At 55.3% G+C, this 17,966-nt stretch overlaps 1 protein-coding gene across 1 annotated transcript in view; it reads left to right on the plus strand.

The window, feature by feature from the left end:
* The window catches only part of ALX4 (ALX homeobox 4), a gene marked incomplete at both ends in the record, with an annotated part of 39,814 nt that extends 23,043 nt beyond the window's left edge, over window positions 1-16,771 (plus strand). Inside the window, 3 exons of the mRNA XM_079929303.1 lie at window positions 7,871-8,181; window positions 14,786-14,914; window positions 16,442-16,771. Coding sequence (XP_079785429.1) covers window positions 7,871-8,181; window positions 14,786-14,914; window positions 16,442-16,771 — 770 coding nt within the window. The remainder of the gene's footprint in view (window positions 1-7,870; window positions 8,182-14,785; window positions 14,915-16,441) is intronic.
* Window positions 16,772-17,966: the final 1,195 nt, after the last annotated feature.

Genomic DNA, 17,966 nt, shown 5'->3' on the forward strand with positions numbered 1-17,966 from the left:
AAGGGGCCTTTTGCTGAAGCATCCCTACCCTTCCTCCACCCGGCTCCCCCGTGGCGCTCACACCCACCTCCCACATCACACAGCCGAATCCAACACCTGCCAGAGCAGACATCACTCAGGATTCTAATCGCTGCTTCCACATAGCATTTTAAAATGATAAAAGCCATTTCTGGTCATGGTAAGACAAATAGAAAATTAAGTCAGACGAGAAAAAAAAAGGAACAAAACCCAGATACCAGTATTCTTACCTCTGGAAACCTCTAGTATTTTCTAAGGACAGGTACCCCACCCCTACCTCCCCTTTTTTTCAAAATGAGATTTACTTACTATAACACGAACATCTTTCAGTTACTAAAATGCTGTTCTTTCACATCAGTTTCACTCCTTTTTCATCAAATGTTTATTGAACCCCTTCTGCATACCAGCCACGATACTAGGCATTAAACAAAAGGGCTAAACAAAACAAGTATATGCAGATATATTCCCTGTTTTATGGAAGGGAGAGAGAGAGACAATAAATAAAGGAAAAGCAAATAGATACAAAATAATGTGTATTAAATGCCAAGAGAGAAACAGTCTGCAGAATAAAGAAAATCAGGAAGGATCTTCCAGTTATGGAAATGTCCTTTATTTAACCAATCTCCTATTATTGAATATTTTGGTTATTTTCAGTTTTTCCATATAATAATGCCATGATGAACTTTCTCTCTAGTTAATTCTTTGTGCCCATCCCTAATTCTGTCTTTAGTTTAAATCCCTAGAAGTGAGATTTCTGGGTGAAGACATACAAACTTTTTACTTACTTAGTTTTTCTTTACTATATTTAAACCCAATTTTTAATTTTCTGTATAGTTTACATATTTTTTAATTTTTAAAACAGCATGGTATAAAATTAAAATGTGGGGGTATTATTTTATGAATTTGAACACATTCCTGTACAGACCCACGTACTCACCATCACAACTGGGAAACGAGATAGGATAGTTCTGCACACCAGCCCTTTGTGGTCTAAACCTGCCCCCTCCCCGGCCCTTGGCAACCAGTGATCTGTTCTCCATCCTAGTACTGTTACCTTCCCCAGAATACCATGCGATAAATAAGTAGAGTCATGCACTATATACATTTTGAGACTGACTTCTTGTACAGACCATGATGCTGTCTTTGAGAGTCATCCGTGCCATTGTTCGTATCACTAGTTTGCTCCTTTTACCTCTGTAGCATCCCACTGCATGGCTGTTCCACCTGTTAAAAGACATTTGGGTTGTTTCCAGTTTGGCGTGATGAGGAGCGAAGCTGCTATATACATTTGCATACACGTTTGCAATGAAAATAAGTCTTTGTTTCTTTAGGGCAAATGCCTAGCAGTGGGATCTCTGGGTCTAGCCATACGAGTGTGTTTAATTTTACAAGACAATGCCACGGTGTTTTCCCACCAGCAAAGAATGAGAGTTCCGGGTGCTTCATATCCTCACTATCACTTGGTATCATCAGATTTTTTATTCCCATTGCAATAGGTGTGTAGCCATATCTCAAGGGGTTTTAGTTTGAATATCCCGAGTGGATAATACACTGAGGGGGTCGTCATGCTGATTTCCATGTATATCTTCCTGGGTGAAACGCCCATTCAAATATTTTACCCGTCTTTTTTTAGTTTTAACGTTACTGCTACCTAAGCTCCACATTTTAATCAGATTTCACTAGTTTTTCCCTAATGTCCTTTTACTGTTTCAAGACCCTGTCCTGGATACCGCATCACATTTAGTCCTCATGTCTCCTTAGCCTTCTGTGATCTGTGACAGTTTCTCGGACTTTCCTTGTTCTGAGAGGCACATTTAGGGCTTGGGTGGGTGCATGTTGGTGACAGGAGTGCCTAAGTCACCTCGTGGGTGGCTGGCCTGAGCCCTTGAGCTTCCTCTCTACAAACTGGCAGTTCCTCCAGGGCAGGAGCACCGTCCGTCTCTACTGGGTACGCGCTGATAGGCTCCAGGCATGTTTGCTGAAACGCCGCCCCAGTTACTGCTCCCCCTTTGGTGTTATTTCTTGGGCCTGGAGCTAAAACTAGGGACGTCTAAGCTGAACTCTGGACAGAGTCCAGCGGCAGATGAGGTAGGCTGGGGTTATAATCCATGGCTCACCTTTCACCTCTGCCCCCACCCCCGCACCGCTGTTTGGACAGCGGTGGGCTTAGTCAGTGCCCTTTAAATAGCATGAAAGGGCCTCACGCTGGCCTGTTTTGTTTAAGGAGGTTGCATCGGAGGTGTGCACACTGCCACAGGGCATGCGGCCGGCTCACCCGAGAACAGAGTAAGCGGCGTGTCCCCCACAAAGCAGATGTTTGGAGGAAAAATAGATGTAATCAAAAGCACGGAGGATAAAATTACTCAAACCCCTTAGACCCTCTATGTGCAAGGGTACACACACACACACACACGCACACACGCACGCACGCACCACCCACGTCCATACCCACCCGCGTGTATCTACAGGGTCACGTTCACACCCACACCCACACGCAACAGCACACGTCCGCAGGCACACACGTGCCACTTGTGTGCCTGCCCTTGACCACACGAGCCTGCACGCTACACAGACCTATCCGCAGGCCACTACACATGTTCCCCGCACCCACGTGCAACTGCAGGCTTCTGCCCCGTGCCCGAGGGCGCACACCCGTGCACGCGGAAGGGATACGCACACAGGCCTGCAGCACCCTGTCCCCAAATGGCTTCAGAAGTTCATTCTCTTTAAATCACAGCCATAAAAAAAATTCTCTTGAAATCGCAGTCATGAAAAAAAAAATCACGGTCACCTTTGGAAATCTTTCAAGGCCTTTCATGTCAAAAAAAGTTAGTCTAGAGTGACACCCTAGGGTTGAACCGGGACGAGTGGCTAGAGGTTAAGGGAATGAAGAAAGGTTTCCCGTTTCTCGTTGGATTTCTTGAAATCCAACAGCCAGGGCTGTCCGGCAGCAGACCAGGTGGCTCCCAGAAGAGGCCAGGCCTCCTCCCCAGGGGAGTTCAGGCAGAGGCCCAAGGGCCTTCTGTGGTTCTGATGGAGAATATAACCTCGAACCGAAGAATGCTTCCCACTTCATCAGAAGTGGTCGATGGGAGTCTTTGCCTGGGGTTGTCTGAAGGGCCAGCGTCCCTGCCTCGGGGCAGGCAAGGATGACTCACGGGGTTCTGTGCACGTTACTTGACTCCTCTGGGTAGCCTGGGACCTATTTCCAGATCAAGACATTCTCGGGGAAGCTGCAGCTTGCAATTACGTTGTCTTGGGCCACACAGCCTGGGACAAAGCCCGCCCAGGGATCCCTTCCCACTCTGGGCGGGGTGTCAGCATAGCACCAGGCCAGAGTCCACAGGGGGTTGCCCCAGGGAGGATGGGGGGAAGCCAGCCAGGGAGGCAGGTGGCCTGGACCCAAAGGGGCTCTGTTGCTGCTCAGCTTCACGCCAGTGCCGGATGCTATTGGGTCTCAAGAAGGTGGGCCCAGCAGCGGGGCAAGCTGGGAGATCCCAGTGGCCTTTCTCTGTCCCAGTATAGCAGCGCGATGGATGCAGAGCTGGTTCCTGGCAGATGCTGGACTGGGCTTCCTGGGCATTTCAATTCCGGAGCCGCGCTCCGTGAAGCCCATCTCTGTGCTTCTCTTCCTGCCTCCCTGACCCTCTTGCTTGCTGCGTGGAGACATCCTTCATGTCTGCCTGGTCTTTCTCCCCTCCTTCCTGCTTCCCTCCCTCCTTCCGTCCTCCGTCTTTTCCTCTCTCCCTCGGTGGTCTCACCTCCCCCTTCTGTTTCAGCCTCTGATGGAGGCGTTCATCACTACGGGCATTTTTCTCACGTATCATCGCCACCTTTCTCCTCAGTGTTTACGGGGATGTGTTCATTCAACAAACATCTCTGCACGTACCCTATAGGTCCTGGCACGCAGTAGGTGCACAGAGGTAGCTGGACAGAGTGAGAGCTCAGTAATGTTTGTTTGTTAGAAATGGTTCGTTGATTCTTCAGTAACCTCTTCCTCCTGTCTGCTGCCTGTCCTATCCTGGGCTGAGAAAGGACGAATGGCATGAGGTCCCAGCCCACAGGGAACTGATTCTCTAGGAGGAGCTGGACATTTGGGGTTTGATTATATACTAGTCCGAAAACACAGTCAGTAATTGGATGGCGGGGTCTGTATGACTGCCCCAGTCTGCGAGGGCTTCCTGGAGGAGCTGGTGCTTGATTGGACCTTGGAGGTCAGCTGGAAAAAAAGGGACATTCCAGGCAGGTGGACAGAGGTGGGGGTGAGGGAGACCAAGGAGGTCAGTGCTTTCCTTTGTTCAGGAGTAATTCAGCCTGAGTCTCGGGCCCCGTTTTCAGTGGCTGTCTTGAGGAGGGAGTCACAGAGCGAGCTGGACCCTGACCAGCGCCAGGCCTCGGGCCACGGTACCAAGTCTCCACCCGGACCCTCTGGATCATCTAGTTGCAGAGCGATCTGCTGGCTTTGCCCAGAGCCCAACACCATCACCTGTCCCATCACCTGTCTCAGGCAGGCCTGTTAAACTCAGGACCTCCTGCAGAAGAGCGGTGGGAACTGTAATTATTTACTCAGGAGGATGGAAGACGAGAGGCGTGGCAGCCGTCTCCAGATGTCCGCAGGGCTGGCTTGGGAAAGGCCCCGGGACGTTTTGAACCAGGACCAATGAGCCAGACCCTACAGGAGACGGGCTGGACCTAAGGACAGATGGTCCAGCTGTCCTGGGGGCAGTGAGCTCTCTGTCACCAAAGCCTGGATGACAGCACTTTGTAGAGATGCTGTGGGGTGGCAGCAGGTGGAAACTGATGCCCTGAGCACCTGAGAGGGACTTCCTTGGCTTGTCGTTCTGACCAGTTGGGTCAGAACCTTGGGGAATTTTCCTTTGTTGTCTAAACGAGGGGCCCAACCTCAGAATTTAAAGCAAGATGATAATAATCAAGATGGAGAGTTGGAAGATTCCTTCCCTCTTCAAGGACCAGAGAAACCTCAGTTTTGCCAGAATTCCTTCATCTCTAAGCCTTTCCAGTGAGCTGACATTTGCCTGGACAGACATGGCCCCATCCTCTCCCCTCTTCTCCCCACTCCAGATCCCAAGGGGAAGGTCCCACTGGTCCCTAAGACGGGAGGGCGACTTACTCCACGGGGCCAAAGCTGTGACACCAGACAGGGCGTGCCTGCTCCCGTGTGCAGATGAGGCTCTGGGACATAAAAGGCATCCTCTGAAGTCTCAGGCAGACTTTGGGAGAGCCGGGACTGCGAACAGATCTCCCATCTCTCGGTCTGGTGGTCTTTGCACACGCCATGCTGTCTCCCCACTCCTGACCCACTCGCTCCCTCCCAGTGGGTGGCTGGAGGGGGGGAACCTGGATTCTTACTCCTCTTCTTGGAAGACTGGACATTCTGCCGCCTCCCCCCGAGCTGAGCCTGGAACCAGCCCACGCTGGGGAGCTTCTCCCAGAGGCCACATCCGCACTCTCTCCTCCTCTGGGGCTGGTCCTTCTGACCCCAGGATGCGCAGACCAAGCCTCTTGGTTATGTGAGGCCCCTGGATTCCTTCTGGTCCTACCTCTCTCCCCAGGAGAGGCCGCGAGACCATGGGTAGGAGTAAAGGACCAACCAAGGGTTGAGAGGCTGCACCCTGTCGCTAATGAGAGCACATTTCCCGCTCTCTCTGGCCTCAGTTTCCCCTGACTTAACATGAGGAGTTTGGTCCCTACCAACACTTGCTTTTTATAACATGGAGCTTCCCCTGCATGGCCCAGCCCCTGCTGTTGTGTGGGGTGGTCCCGATCCCAGGCTGAAGGCCAGAGGATACGGTAAGGGTCTACGGGGTCATGGGATGGGGCCTGGGGAGCAGTGCCAGGGCAGAGGGGGCAGGGGCTGCCCCCCCTCCCAAGTCTAGCCTCCAGGAAGTTGCATAACAGAGATGTTTATTTTTGGTGAGGCTGGGTGGGATTTCTTCTCCTTAAAAAAAAAACCCAAAACATAAAACTTATTTGTCTGCCAGGAAGATAAATATCTTTGCTGAAAGCTCTTGGCCCGGCTGCCAGCTGCAGCTTGCATGATGCTGTCACCAAAGCCGTGGCGGTCTGCCTGTGTCTGGGCTTACGTGGGTGTCATATGTGATGCCTGAGGGTCAGCCCCCCACCCTGCTGGTATCGACGCTGCCAGTGGCCCTCAAGAACAGCCTCCCAAAGCTGCTTCCAGGCCCACTCTGGGCATTCACCTCCACCCCGATTTCCTCAGTGCCTTGAAGAGGGAGGTGAGAATGACAGAGAGCAAAACGTCCCTCTCAGCTTCCCCAGCAGTAAGAGAGCCCCCAGTGTACACAGAAAGCCAGGGGCGAGACTGAACCTGAAGCTTCGGCCCTAGGACCCGGACAGGGTTAAGAGACCTGGGCTAGAGGCATGGTCCTGACTTAATGCCCGCTGCTCAGATCTCTTCCTAGAAGAGGAGACCGAGGGTCAGAGTGGTTGGTGCTCACACCGACCACAAATCCTTGTCATAATCAGAGCTTGCGCATGTGAAAGGTTTTGTCAAATGCTCCCCACACATGTCTTATTAATCCTGTATGTTATTTCACTCTACAAGAGTCACAGTCAATGGAATTTGGCTCAGAGAGGTGCTCACACCCCTGTCTCCAGACACCAGTCCAGCGCCCTCCCCACAGCATGTGCACACGCTCCTGCGCTTGGGGCCTCCAGGGAGGGCCTGCCCACTTGGAGGACTTCTCCAGGGTCAGAATCTTCTGCTCACAAGTCTAGACCAGAACTGGGAGTAACTTAATGATACGGGCAGAAGGCTGCCTCGCCGGGACCACGCCGAGTGCTCTGTGTGTCAGCCTTTTTAATCCCACAACTACCCTGTGAGGAAGATCCTACAGGATTCCGCATCCCCATTTTATAGAGGAGGAAACTGAGGCATAAAGAGGTTAGGTGAACTGTCCAAAGCACCCAGCTGGGACTCACACCCCTGGTGCCAGTTCCAGAGCCTGTGCTCTGACCCCTGCCCTGAGGCGAGTGTGTGCCCAGGGTGCTAACTGGGCTCTTTGGACTTGGACAGCTACTTCCCGCTCCACCCTTGACCCTTGTGGGCTGACTGGTCCTTTGCAGCTCTGAGCATCCGGGAATCAGCGGGCAGAGCCCCGTTCTGTTAGACAGCAGTGGCTGTGGGCCTGGGCCGTGAGCTTTGTGTAAGTCTGCTGGGTCCCCCGTGTCAGCATCCTGGGCGTGTCAGGGGGAGGTGCCCCACTTCCTTAGTAAACATGCCCCCCCACCTGGAGGGGCAGGTCACCACTTGGAAAATAGGTGAGACCAGTGTGGAGGGTGCCGGGACAGGACCCCTCAGCGCTGGATTCTTGGGCAGAGTCTCCAGAGCCCCTGCTGAACCCCAAACAGGACCAGGCCAGGAAAGGCGGGGCCTCTCCTCCTCACTCCAAGCCCAGTTGGGCCAGATATGGCTGCTGACTGAGTTTTCCTTCCCACTCTGGGAGTCCGAGGCACTGAGTCAGCAACCTCGACGCCCGAAGAAGTGCTGGCAAAGGGAGTCCTTCTAGAGGGAGGAGCCCAGGGTCAGTGGGGTGGAGATTAAATGTTATAGAGGTCAGATTGGCTGACCCAGAGTCATAGGACATTGGTGCGGAAAGGAGCCCATGCTGAGATGAGGACAGAGAGGGTCAGAGACTCGCCCAAGGTCACACAGCATGTTAATGGCAAGCCAGGGTTAGAACCTGGGCCTCCTGACCTTGCATCCAATACTTCCCTGAGAGGGCAAAGGCAAGGGATGGCTCCCCGGTCCCTCCCTCCTCTCATGCTTGGTTCAGCCACTGGTTTTTGACCTTCTTTCCTCCCCCCTCAGCCAAAGAGAGCTCCCTGGGTGAGCCAGAGTTGCCGCCCGACTCTGACACCGTGGGGATGGACAGCAGCTACCTCAGCGTGAAGGAGGCTGGGGTGAAGGGGCCCCAGGACCGGGCCAGCACCGACCTCCCCAGCCCACTGGAGAAGGCGGACTCCGAGAGCAACAAGGGCAAGAAGCGGCGGAACCGAACGACCTTCACCAGCTACCAGCTGGAGGAGCTGGAGAAAGTCTTCCAGAAGACCCACTACCCCGACGTGTACGCGCGGGAGCAGCTGGCCATGAGGACCGACCTCACCGAGGCCCGCGTGCAGGTCAGTGAAGGCGCCTGGGAAGGCGCGGGAGAGCAGGGCCTGCCCTTGGGATGGTGGCCGGAGCTGGGACCGCCTGACTGTCCCCGGTCACGCCAGGGCTTTCTCCACTTCGGTGCAAGGAGCCCACCCCTCACGCCCCGGCTCCAACCAGAGCAAGTCGGCTTTCACTCACTTCACTGTCTGGCCTCTTGCTCTGGTTGGAGCTGGGGCGAAGCTCCCAGTGGACGGGCAGGACGCCTGTAAGCTGTACTTCTAAGTTCTACGTAGTGTGGGAGTCCAGGCCCTTTCATGAAGGAGAAGGTAACTGGTCTCTGCTCTGGAAGGCCTATCTCTTAGAAAGGAAACAGGACGAACTTAAATACATCCGTAGCAGCCCAGTGGGCAGAAACAGAGACAACCCAGATCTTCTTTTTGCCCAGGATGGCTGCCTCGTCCTCCATCTTGCAGGTTCCAACTCAGTATGCCTCCTCTGAGAAGTCTTCCCGACCACCATGGCTAAAGAAGGGGCCGCCACCATCACCCGACCACCAAAACACTCAACCCAGCACAACCCGACAGAGCTCAACACAGGCCAGCAGAGCCCAGCACAACACAACACAGCACAACCTAAACCAACACAGCTCAACCCAACACAGCTCAACACAGGCCAGCAGAGCCCAACACAACACAACACAACATAACCTAAACCAGCACAGCTCAACCCAACACAGCTCAACACAACCCAGCATAACCCAAACCAACACAGCTCAACTCAACAGAACTCAACACAGCTCAACACAGTACAACCCAGCACAGCACAACACAATATAACCTAAACCAACACAGCTCAACAGAACTCAACACAGCTCAACACAGCCTGTCAGAGCCCAACACAACACAGCATAACGTAAACCAACAGAGCTCAACCCAACAGAGCCCAACAGAGCTCAATGCAACCCAACAGAGGCCGACACAACACAACATAACCTAACCCAACACAGCTCAACACAACCCAACACAACATGACACAGCTCAACACAGTAACAGAACCCACCAAAACCGACACAACACAACAAAACCTAACACAGCTCAACCCAACCCAACCCAACACAACTCAACCCAAATTAACACAAAACAACACAAGCAAACCAGGTCAGCTTCTACCACATTGTCCTATTTTATCTTTTTTATAGAATTTATGACGGCTTAAAATATTTTATCTGTTTGTCTCCTCTCACTGGAATATGAGCTCCTTGAGGGCAGGTACTGTCTGTTGTTCAACACTGTATTCCTACCAATTAGAGAAGGCCGAACTCAGAGCAACAAAGGCAAAAAATAAACATACGTGGACCAACTGACCTCCTTTGACCACAGAGGTGTGTCTTCCCTCCCTGCATGAAATTACAGCAGAGAAAGAACCAGAAAGGAATCAAAGTCCTCTAAGTACCCCAGACACAGCTTCAGCGTAACACAGAATAAACGTCATGTTCAGCCTGCCTTTCCAACCCAGGGCATGTTAGAAACAGCAAACCAGGTGTTGGCAGATAGCTATTTTCCCCCTCCTGTGGGCTGTGGAAATCAACAGCTTCAGAGCAAAGAGGAGTTTTTTTAAAACAAGCAGCACAGTTCAGATCAGCTCAGCACAGCTCTGCTCAGGTCTTTTCAGCACCAGGACAAAAAGCCCTGTTACTTCGCAGACCCCAAGGGCACCTTCTCTTGCATTTGTTCACTAGAGAATCTTCAGCAGTGTTTCTAAGGCATCAATAAAATGTTCATCAGTCTCAACCATGCTCTGTTTAAAAAGGCAGAGGCATTTGTAATACGGTCCAGACACGTTTTCATCTAAAATGGCTAATGTGGGGGACTTCCCTGCTGGTCCAGTGGTTAAGACTCGACGCTTCCACTGCAGGGGGCTCGGGTTAGATCCCTGGTTGCGGAACTAAGATCCCACATGCCATGCGGCGCAGCCAAAAATTAAAAATAATAATAATAAAATAGAGTAAAATAAAATAAAATGGCTAATGTGAAAAGGCACTGGTAGTTGTCAGTGAATACACAGCCATCCAGAAACAGCAGGAACCCGAGGGCGTTCTGAACAGTCAGGTCGTTTATCTGTAAATTCCCAAAAACAAGCTTCCCGGTTTATTCCTCTCCAGTTCGCAGTAAGTGTTTGGGGAAGAAAGGCAGGGCAGCTGAGGCCTCACTGTGATTCCAGAAACCTTCTCACACCCATTGTCCCACCTGAGTCATGCGACTTCCTGGTGCCTCAAGAGTCTGGACAGGAGCCACAGCATCTGGCCTCAGCTCAGCCAATGGATTTGGGAGGAGCTAAAGGAGTAGGTGGAGAGCCGGTGGCTGTTATGGGGCATTCCTGTAGATGCTGTGTTTGTGTGAAGCAAACCATTCATTTTCTGTGCAGTGCACATGTGTGCACATGTGTGCGCACGTGTGTGTCCCTAACAAATGGACAGGGGTGCCAAGAAGTAAAATTCACTTAGTATCAAAAGAAGGATGGTCCTTCTAGTACAACACATGGAAATGACACTGGGGTACGTTTTACATTTTTCAGGCACCACAATGGAGTGCTAAACTGGAGCGCTCTCCCTGCATACACACACACAGACACACACTCACACACAAACACACACACACATTTATGCCTACTTGCAAAAAGGAGCTGGGGCAGCTTACAATTAAAGGTTTATTATTTTCATCTAAGAACAAGAACAAAGTCATGAAATGGGAAGGTATTTATGTCAAAGATCTAGACTCAGGATCATATTTGCCACTGAGCGCAAATTTCAACCCTGAGCTTCCTGGCAGCCAAGGCAGAAAGGGAAACTCTAATGTGTGCATATCTTATCATCTAAGGGAAGGGCCATAGAAGTATAGAATGCTCGTGCTGGAAAGGATCACCTGGTCCTCTCATTTGATATCAAGGAAGAAGAGGCCCAGAGGCAGGAAGCGATCACCTGTGATCAGGTGACTCAGGAAAGGTGATTCAGTGGCAGTGCTGAGAATAGAACGTGGGACCCTGAGTTCCAGCCCAGTGCTTCTTTTACTTTAGTTTGCTGTAGCAGGACACATGCCAGGTTGTTCTGAGACTTTTCTTTGTATAAAGGCAGCAGGGTGGGTGGGACTGTCATGTATGTCAGACCTCTGGGTTGAGCCTGGCAGTGCCCCAGGGATGGGGGATGTGGGGATGGATCTCCCTGCTTGCCTCTGCTGAGTTTGTTTAGGGCCCGTGCTCAGCTGGTGGGAAGCCAGGTGCCTGGCGTAGAGTGGCAGTGGGGACAGGGAGGGGGTGATGGGGGCCCCGAGATGGACCTTTCCTGGGAAGAAGCCCGGGGCTTGGCCCCGCTCCAGGGGGCTGCAGGGGCCTCTCCCTGCTGTCTGGGACTCCAGTCTCCGCAGCTGGTGTCTGAAGAAAATAAGACAGAGGCCTCCCTGCGCCGGGCCACCCCGCCCTGGCCCAACATGGGCTGCGGTTAGCAAGGACCCTGCCAAGATGGTTGGTTCCTCGGGGAGAGGCCTGTGCTGAGCGGGCCCGGGCTGGGGTGGGCTGGAAGCAGGGTGGTCCTGGGCCTTGCAGTCCCCCTTCCTTCTGGGGTTGCACAGTGGAGACAGGCCTAGGGCCACAGAGCCTGAGGCACGGAGCACCTACGGGGGCAGCTGTCACAGCCCCAGGCCCCAAGGGTCAGAAGTGGAAGGATGCTCTGAGTCTCAGGACCCTTGGATGTGAGCACAGAAGGGGCCCGCGAGGATACCCCTGCCGCCACCCGATTGAGGTGTGAGGAGGCCGAGGACCAGGAGGCTGACTTAGCTTAAGCCTCGTCTGGGCAGAAAACCTCCAGCCTTGTATGCAGGGTAAGGCCCAGGGAGGAAAGACCCGGAGGAGAGAGTGGAGGTGGGCAGCTCTTCTCCCATCGGCCTGCTCCACGCAGCTGTGCCGCCTCCCACGATCTCCATCTTTAGCCTTCAAATAAATCCCTCAGCCTGACCCTCTTCCACTCCCTCCCCAAGACAGTGCTCTCTCAGCTGCCTCTCCCCCGGGCTCATCTATCTTCCCGGAGAACCCAGGTCTCCCCTCTCCCCCGCCTCTTACCCCGCGCTCACCTCCAGCCACCACCACGCACTCCGTCTCCCCCCACTCTGCTCCTCCCCTCAACCCCAGGCCCCCCCACCCCGTGCAGGATACTGGGCTGCCTCCTTCCCCATCCGTGTCCCTCCCAGCCCAGCCCACGCCTGCGTGTCACCTCCACCAGCACCTCTGGATCCCACCACGGGACCGAGTCCACAGAGACTCAACAGCAACCCCCCAGTGGCAGACACGTCACCTTTTTCTAGCCTTCTCCTCGGCCTCAAAGAAAGAAAGCAGTCATATATCTAGATGCCTCCAGTGGGCTTCTCCCCTCCCGCTGGCCTCCCCCTCAGAGAACCCTGGGGGGCTGAGGAAGGAGCGGAAAGACTGAGCTAAGCCTGCAGGAAATTAAACATGAAATGAAAACAAGCGCCTCTGATTCATTCTCTCATCCTGCCCCCAGTCCCCCATTCCAGACCACCGATAAAGGGGGATCCCATTTCAGCGGCACAGAGAGGAGACCCGATCTGCCCTTGGCTCCCAGTGGGCGGCCTGGGCCCGGACCCCAGGAGCCCCAGGAGGACAGGAAGCCCCGGGAGGCTGTGGGGCAGCGGCTGAGACTCCAGCCCAAGAGAGGGCCGGCTCCGGGGGTGGGGGTGGGGGACCCAGGAGAGCGCCTCTCCTACACCAGAGTCAAGACAGGAAACAGAGTGATGCTGAAAGAGATGCCAGCAGCGCTCTGTGTGTGTGTGTGTGTGACACTCATGCTTGTGTACTGGGACGAGCTGCAGCCTCACCCTCCCTCCTCACCCCCACTCTCCGCACACTAACATGGGCCACACACAACACCCCCCCCCCACCCCGTCTTTTCTGACTTCTTTCTTCTAGCAAAAGACAGCAAGGAAGGTCAGGAGCTATAAGATAAACAAGTGTGAAGTACTCTAAAAACTCTGTGACAGCATTTCCCATCTAGCTCACCTGCTGCCCTCAGAGGCACCACCCCTGGAAAGAGGTCAGCACAGATATTGGCCCCATTTTCCAGATGGAGAAACTGAGGCCAGTGGTTATGCCAGGCACCCCAGTGGGCACCCATGGGCGAGCAGCCTCTATGCTGCCGCATGGTGAATCCGTCCAGGCCTCAGGCCCAGCTCCCTCCCCCTCGTCCGAGGAAGCTCCATGCTCTCAGCAAGACTGCTGGCGGGGGCGGTGTGCTGTTCGGGGTGTGCCCACGTGCACCTCAGTCAGCAGCGGGTAGGTGCACATCAAGCTGCCAGGAATCTCCCTCCACGGAGCTCAGAGGTCTGCCCTGGACTCAGCTTGAAGCCCTTTCTGGCTTGGAAGCTGAGCCCTGCTCACTCCCCCTCTCCCACCCTCCCCCGTCCCCGTCACCCCCTCCCCAGATCCCAAGTCACTGGCAGGAGTGACAGATCCCAAGACGAGCTCCTGCCCCTGAGCCTTAGGAAAGTTCTCAGCCTGCCAGAAACTTTGCTCCTGCAAAAGGAAAAGGACCCACCCCACCTCCACCCCCATGGCCAGAGACCCTGGCTCACACACCTGACTCAGAGCCCGCCCTCCCCATGCAGTACCTGGTCAGGTCACGCCAACACCCCACCCCCATGCTCAGTGCCAGGCGGGCCTCCTCTCCTCCTCGGCACCAGGCTACTCGTCAGCCTGAGATTTTGCAGCAGCTGCCTCTCTTCGAGGCACCGTGGCGACCCCCTCCACCTGGCATTTGAGGCCCCCCACAATCTGGCTCCCACCTCCATGGTCCTTTCCCTCCCATCACTCCCCCAACTGGCAGCGTGGCCTCCCGAGGTCTCCTGAGTGTGCCCTGCTGTTTCTAAACTCGGCCTGGACTTCCGTCCCTCCAGCCAGCACTCGGAGCCCAGCCCCAGCCTTCCCTCCGCAAAGCCGTCCCTGACTGCCTCTGGAGCCCGACGGAACCCCTGTCCCCCAGAGAATCTTTAACCCAGGGTGTTCTGAGCCGGGAGACTCTTTCCGACAGAAGTCTGCACAGAGGATTCAGGAAGTGGGAATCCTGAACCTGGGTGGAGAGGTCCCAGGAAGCCCAGACCTTTTGGAAAATGATGGCAAACCACATGTGTGCAATCGTCCAAGAGAATGATTTTCTGGGTGAGCGCTCACAGCTCTTATCAGATTCTCCCCAGGAGTCTGTGGCCCCAGTGGATCAGGCCGCCCCCCATGTTGGGGTTGGTTAGATGACCGCTAAGATGACTAGTGGCGTGTGTTTTGTGTGTGTGACACTTGCCTGCTCTAGATTCTGAAGCTTAGAAAAATGAAGCTACTGGCCCAAGATCAGGCCCACATGATAAACTGGAATAAAGTGCCTTCCAGGCTCTCAACGTCTATCATTCTAGATTGTAAACTCTTGAGGATAAAGGCCGAGGCAGACACATTACCTGTACCCCCATGGCCTCGACCCTACACTGCAACTGGTGAGACTCAAGGGAAAGGCTGGCACTGCCCGAAGGCGGGGCCTCCAGCTCCTGGCCTGACCCCCGTGACAACTGCTCTGTCCTGCAGGTCTGGTTCCAGAACCGGAGGGCCAAGTGGAGGAAGAGGGAGCGTTTTGGGCAGATGCAGCAGGTTCGAACCCACTTCTCCACGGCCTACGAGCTGCCCCTCCTCACCCGAGCGGAGAACTATGCCCAGGTACGTGCCTGTCCCCAGCCCCTCACGCTCTGAGAAGGGGCACCGTCCCCGGAAAGAGGACTCGGGGCCCATTCCGGGCGTGTGCGTTCCTCCAGAATGTGGGAGGCCCGGAGCTCCTTCTGTCCGACGTAAGTGTTGACCCAGCCTTGGCTGGACTTTAGGGAAGGAAGCCCGGGGCGGTGAGAGTGGCGTTTTCTTCTGCCACTTTGGCCACTTGCGCTGTGAGCATCAGAACCGAGGAAGCTTTGCTGAAGGCCAGGGGGGCCTCCGGGCCCCCGGGAGCCACTCCGAGTGTTTCCTAGGAGAGGGGTCCTAAAGCCTGGAGGCCTTGAGGCAGGGCTGGAATGAACATGGAGTCCTTAGTCATCCCAGCTCCAGCGCTTTCTCGCTACAGGCAAGTCACAAGCTCTCTGAGCCTCGGTTTCTTCACCTGTGAATTGGGCTTTAAAAAGCATCTGCCTCAACTCTTTTAGAGGTTGTTCGAAGGTCTAAATTAGATTGTGCAAAAGTGCTTTGTGACTTATCCAGTTTCAGAAAGGTTGTTTTGCGTGTTCACGGCTCTCCCAGGAGTCTGTCCCATCTTCTCCCATATTCCTCCATGGCTGTCAGTCATTCCCTCGTCCTGGGGCATTTGAGTCCTCAGTGGGATGCAAAGGGACAAGAAGTAGTGTGAGTAAAGTCAGGCAGCCTGGACACTTGGAGGGATGTAATTTTGGCTGAGTCCCCAGTTCTATCTCCCCATAAACGCTGAGAGGAAAATGGGTCCAGAGGTGGAAGCTGGGGAGGGAAGGGATTACAGCTGCACAGATAGAAGACAACATGTCCAGGTCGACCCCACCTGCTGCCTGAACACCTTCCATGTGCCCCCCCACCTCACCCCACCCCCAGCCCGGCTCCATCCCTCCCCTCACCACCTCCTGAGGCAGCCCTTTCAGTCCCGGAAGTTACTTCTGAAGCCTCAAGGGCTCGAGCCCCTGGAAGGCCCCCGCTGTCCACCCCATCCCCTCCACACCACAGCCTGCAAGCCCACAGCCCATGTTCCCAGTGCCAGAGCTCTCTGGGTTCACGTCAGCTCCCGTCTATCAAGTCTCGAGGGCCTGCCAGGCCTGGGGAAGAGCCAGAGACGAGTGAGACAGTCGCTGACCCTAGCGGTCCACGGATGCAGAGACAAAGTCTGCATCTGCCTTTAAGTTGCGGGCTGCCCTCAGCTGGTGAGCTGTGTCCCCAGGACAGCCCTTTCACTAGACGCTTGATGAAATTTCAAGTTTAAAACGGAACCTCTGTCTGCCGCTCGCTCGCCTGGCCCTGGGAACAGAGGAGCCAGAGCCTAAAAGCCAAAGGCTCCTAAGGGGCTAGATGGCCATAAAGGTTTTGAGAGGCTCCCAAGCAAACGCTCCGGAATGGTTTCATCATCAGGGTGGGCTCGTAAGTGAGGAGAGGTCGTCCGTGGGGGAGGGGAAAGCCCCGATGTACTCCCGCACCCCAGCCCCCGCCAGCCTGTGACATCTCTGCCTCCCCTCTCCCCAGATTCAGAACCCGTCCTGGATCAGCAACAACGGGGCTGCCTCACCGGTGCCCGCGTGCGTGGTCCCCTGTGACCCTGTGCCCGCCTGCATGTCCCCTCACGCTCACCCCCCCGGCTCTGGGGCCAGCGGCGTCACCGACTTCCTGGGTGTCTCTGGGGCTGGCAGCCACGTGGGCCAGACGCACATGGGCAGCCTGTTTGGAGCCGCGGGCCTCAACCCGGGCCTCAACGGCTACGAGCTCAACGGTGAGCCAGACCGCAAGACGTCGAGCATCGCGGCCCTCCGCATGAAGGCCAAGGAGCACAGCGCGGCCATCTCCTGGGCCACATGACGGAGCACCCCCGTCCCATCCCCGTGCCCTCCCCCATCTCGGGGCACTGGCCACGCCCATGCTTCCCAGGCCCCCAGCCACCCATTCGACTTTCCTCTTAGGAACCTGGCCCGGGGCCGGGGGCCTGACCCTCAGCACTTTCCGCCGCTCCAAGTCTGAGGCCCCGTGGACTGTTGGGAGGGAGGGGGCAGCAGACACTGAGGCCGAGCCCCCTGCTCCCGGCCAGAGGCAGTGGAGGAAGCCAGGCGGCCGAGTTTTGCAGCTTTGCATCCATTATAAGCTGAAGACCCTTTCTCCCCACTCCTGCTCCTCTGCCCTGCCCAGTTTGACCGTTGAGTCGAGGATAGACTCCCATGCAGACCCAGCAGTGGCCACAGTGCAGTCATGTCCGTCCTTCCCTCTGCTGTGTGGTCCCTTGGTCACCAGGCCAATGACTGTGTCTGAAGAACAGGCTGCCCTGCAGAGGCGGCCTCGGCCTTCCCACCTCCTTTTCTCTCCCTAAAAGCCCACGGAATCCCACCTCCTGGACCCAAGGCACCCGCCTTGCCTTCACCCTGGATGGCGAGGAGTCCCCGTCCTGCTGTCCCCTGTGCTGGGCACACCCGGTGGGATTGGGCAGAGAGAGAGACGAGCTGGAGCTGAAGGATCCTGCTGCCACCCAGCAACGCTGGCCCCGGAGGACGCACAGCCGCCCTCGCACCCCGAGACCCTGGATATGGGTGAACAGTGCAAGGGAGGATGCAGACCGCCCACGGTACCCATGAAGCTGGAAGGAAGCTTCCAGGAGCAGGGAGGGCTGCAGGGAGGTGTCCAGGGGAGTGGGGGGCAGGGTCTCGTGCACACAGGTCCGCTCTCCGGCCACCTGACATCCCGCTGCAGGCAGGATGACGGCGACAGTGGGCAGGTCTGGGTAGCTTTTTCTCCATCCATTAGAGCCCCTCCAGGAGGATCTGGAGGTGCTTGTCCCTCCCCATGTCCCATTCTGGTCACTCACTGGGGCTGCTGAGCAGTGTCCTGGTGTGGAAGGACTTACACCTCAGACACAGCAGCTAAGCCGGCGGGCACGGTGGCAGAGGACCAAGAGCAGCTGCAGGACCAGCCAGAGGATGAGTGCACGCTCACTCGGGCTCCAAGCGGCAGGCCAGCCCCTACACGGCCTTAGGTGGCCCTCAGCCTTCTCCAGCGCCACCCCTGC

Source organism: Stenella coeruleoalba (genome assembly GCF_951394435.1).
Source record: "Stenella coeruleoalba genome assembly, chromosome: 8".
Lineage (NCBI taxonomy): Eukaryota > Metazoa > Chordata > Mammalia > Artiodactyla > Delphinidae > Stenella > Stenella coeruleoalba.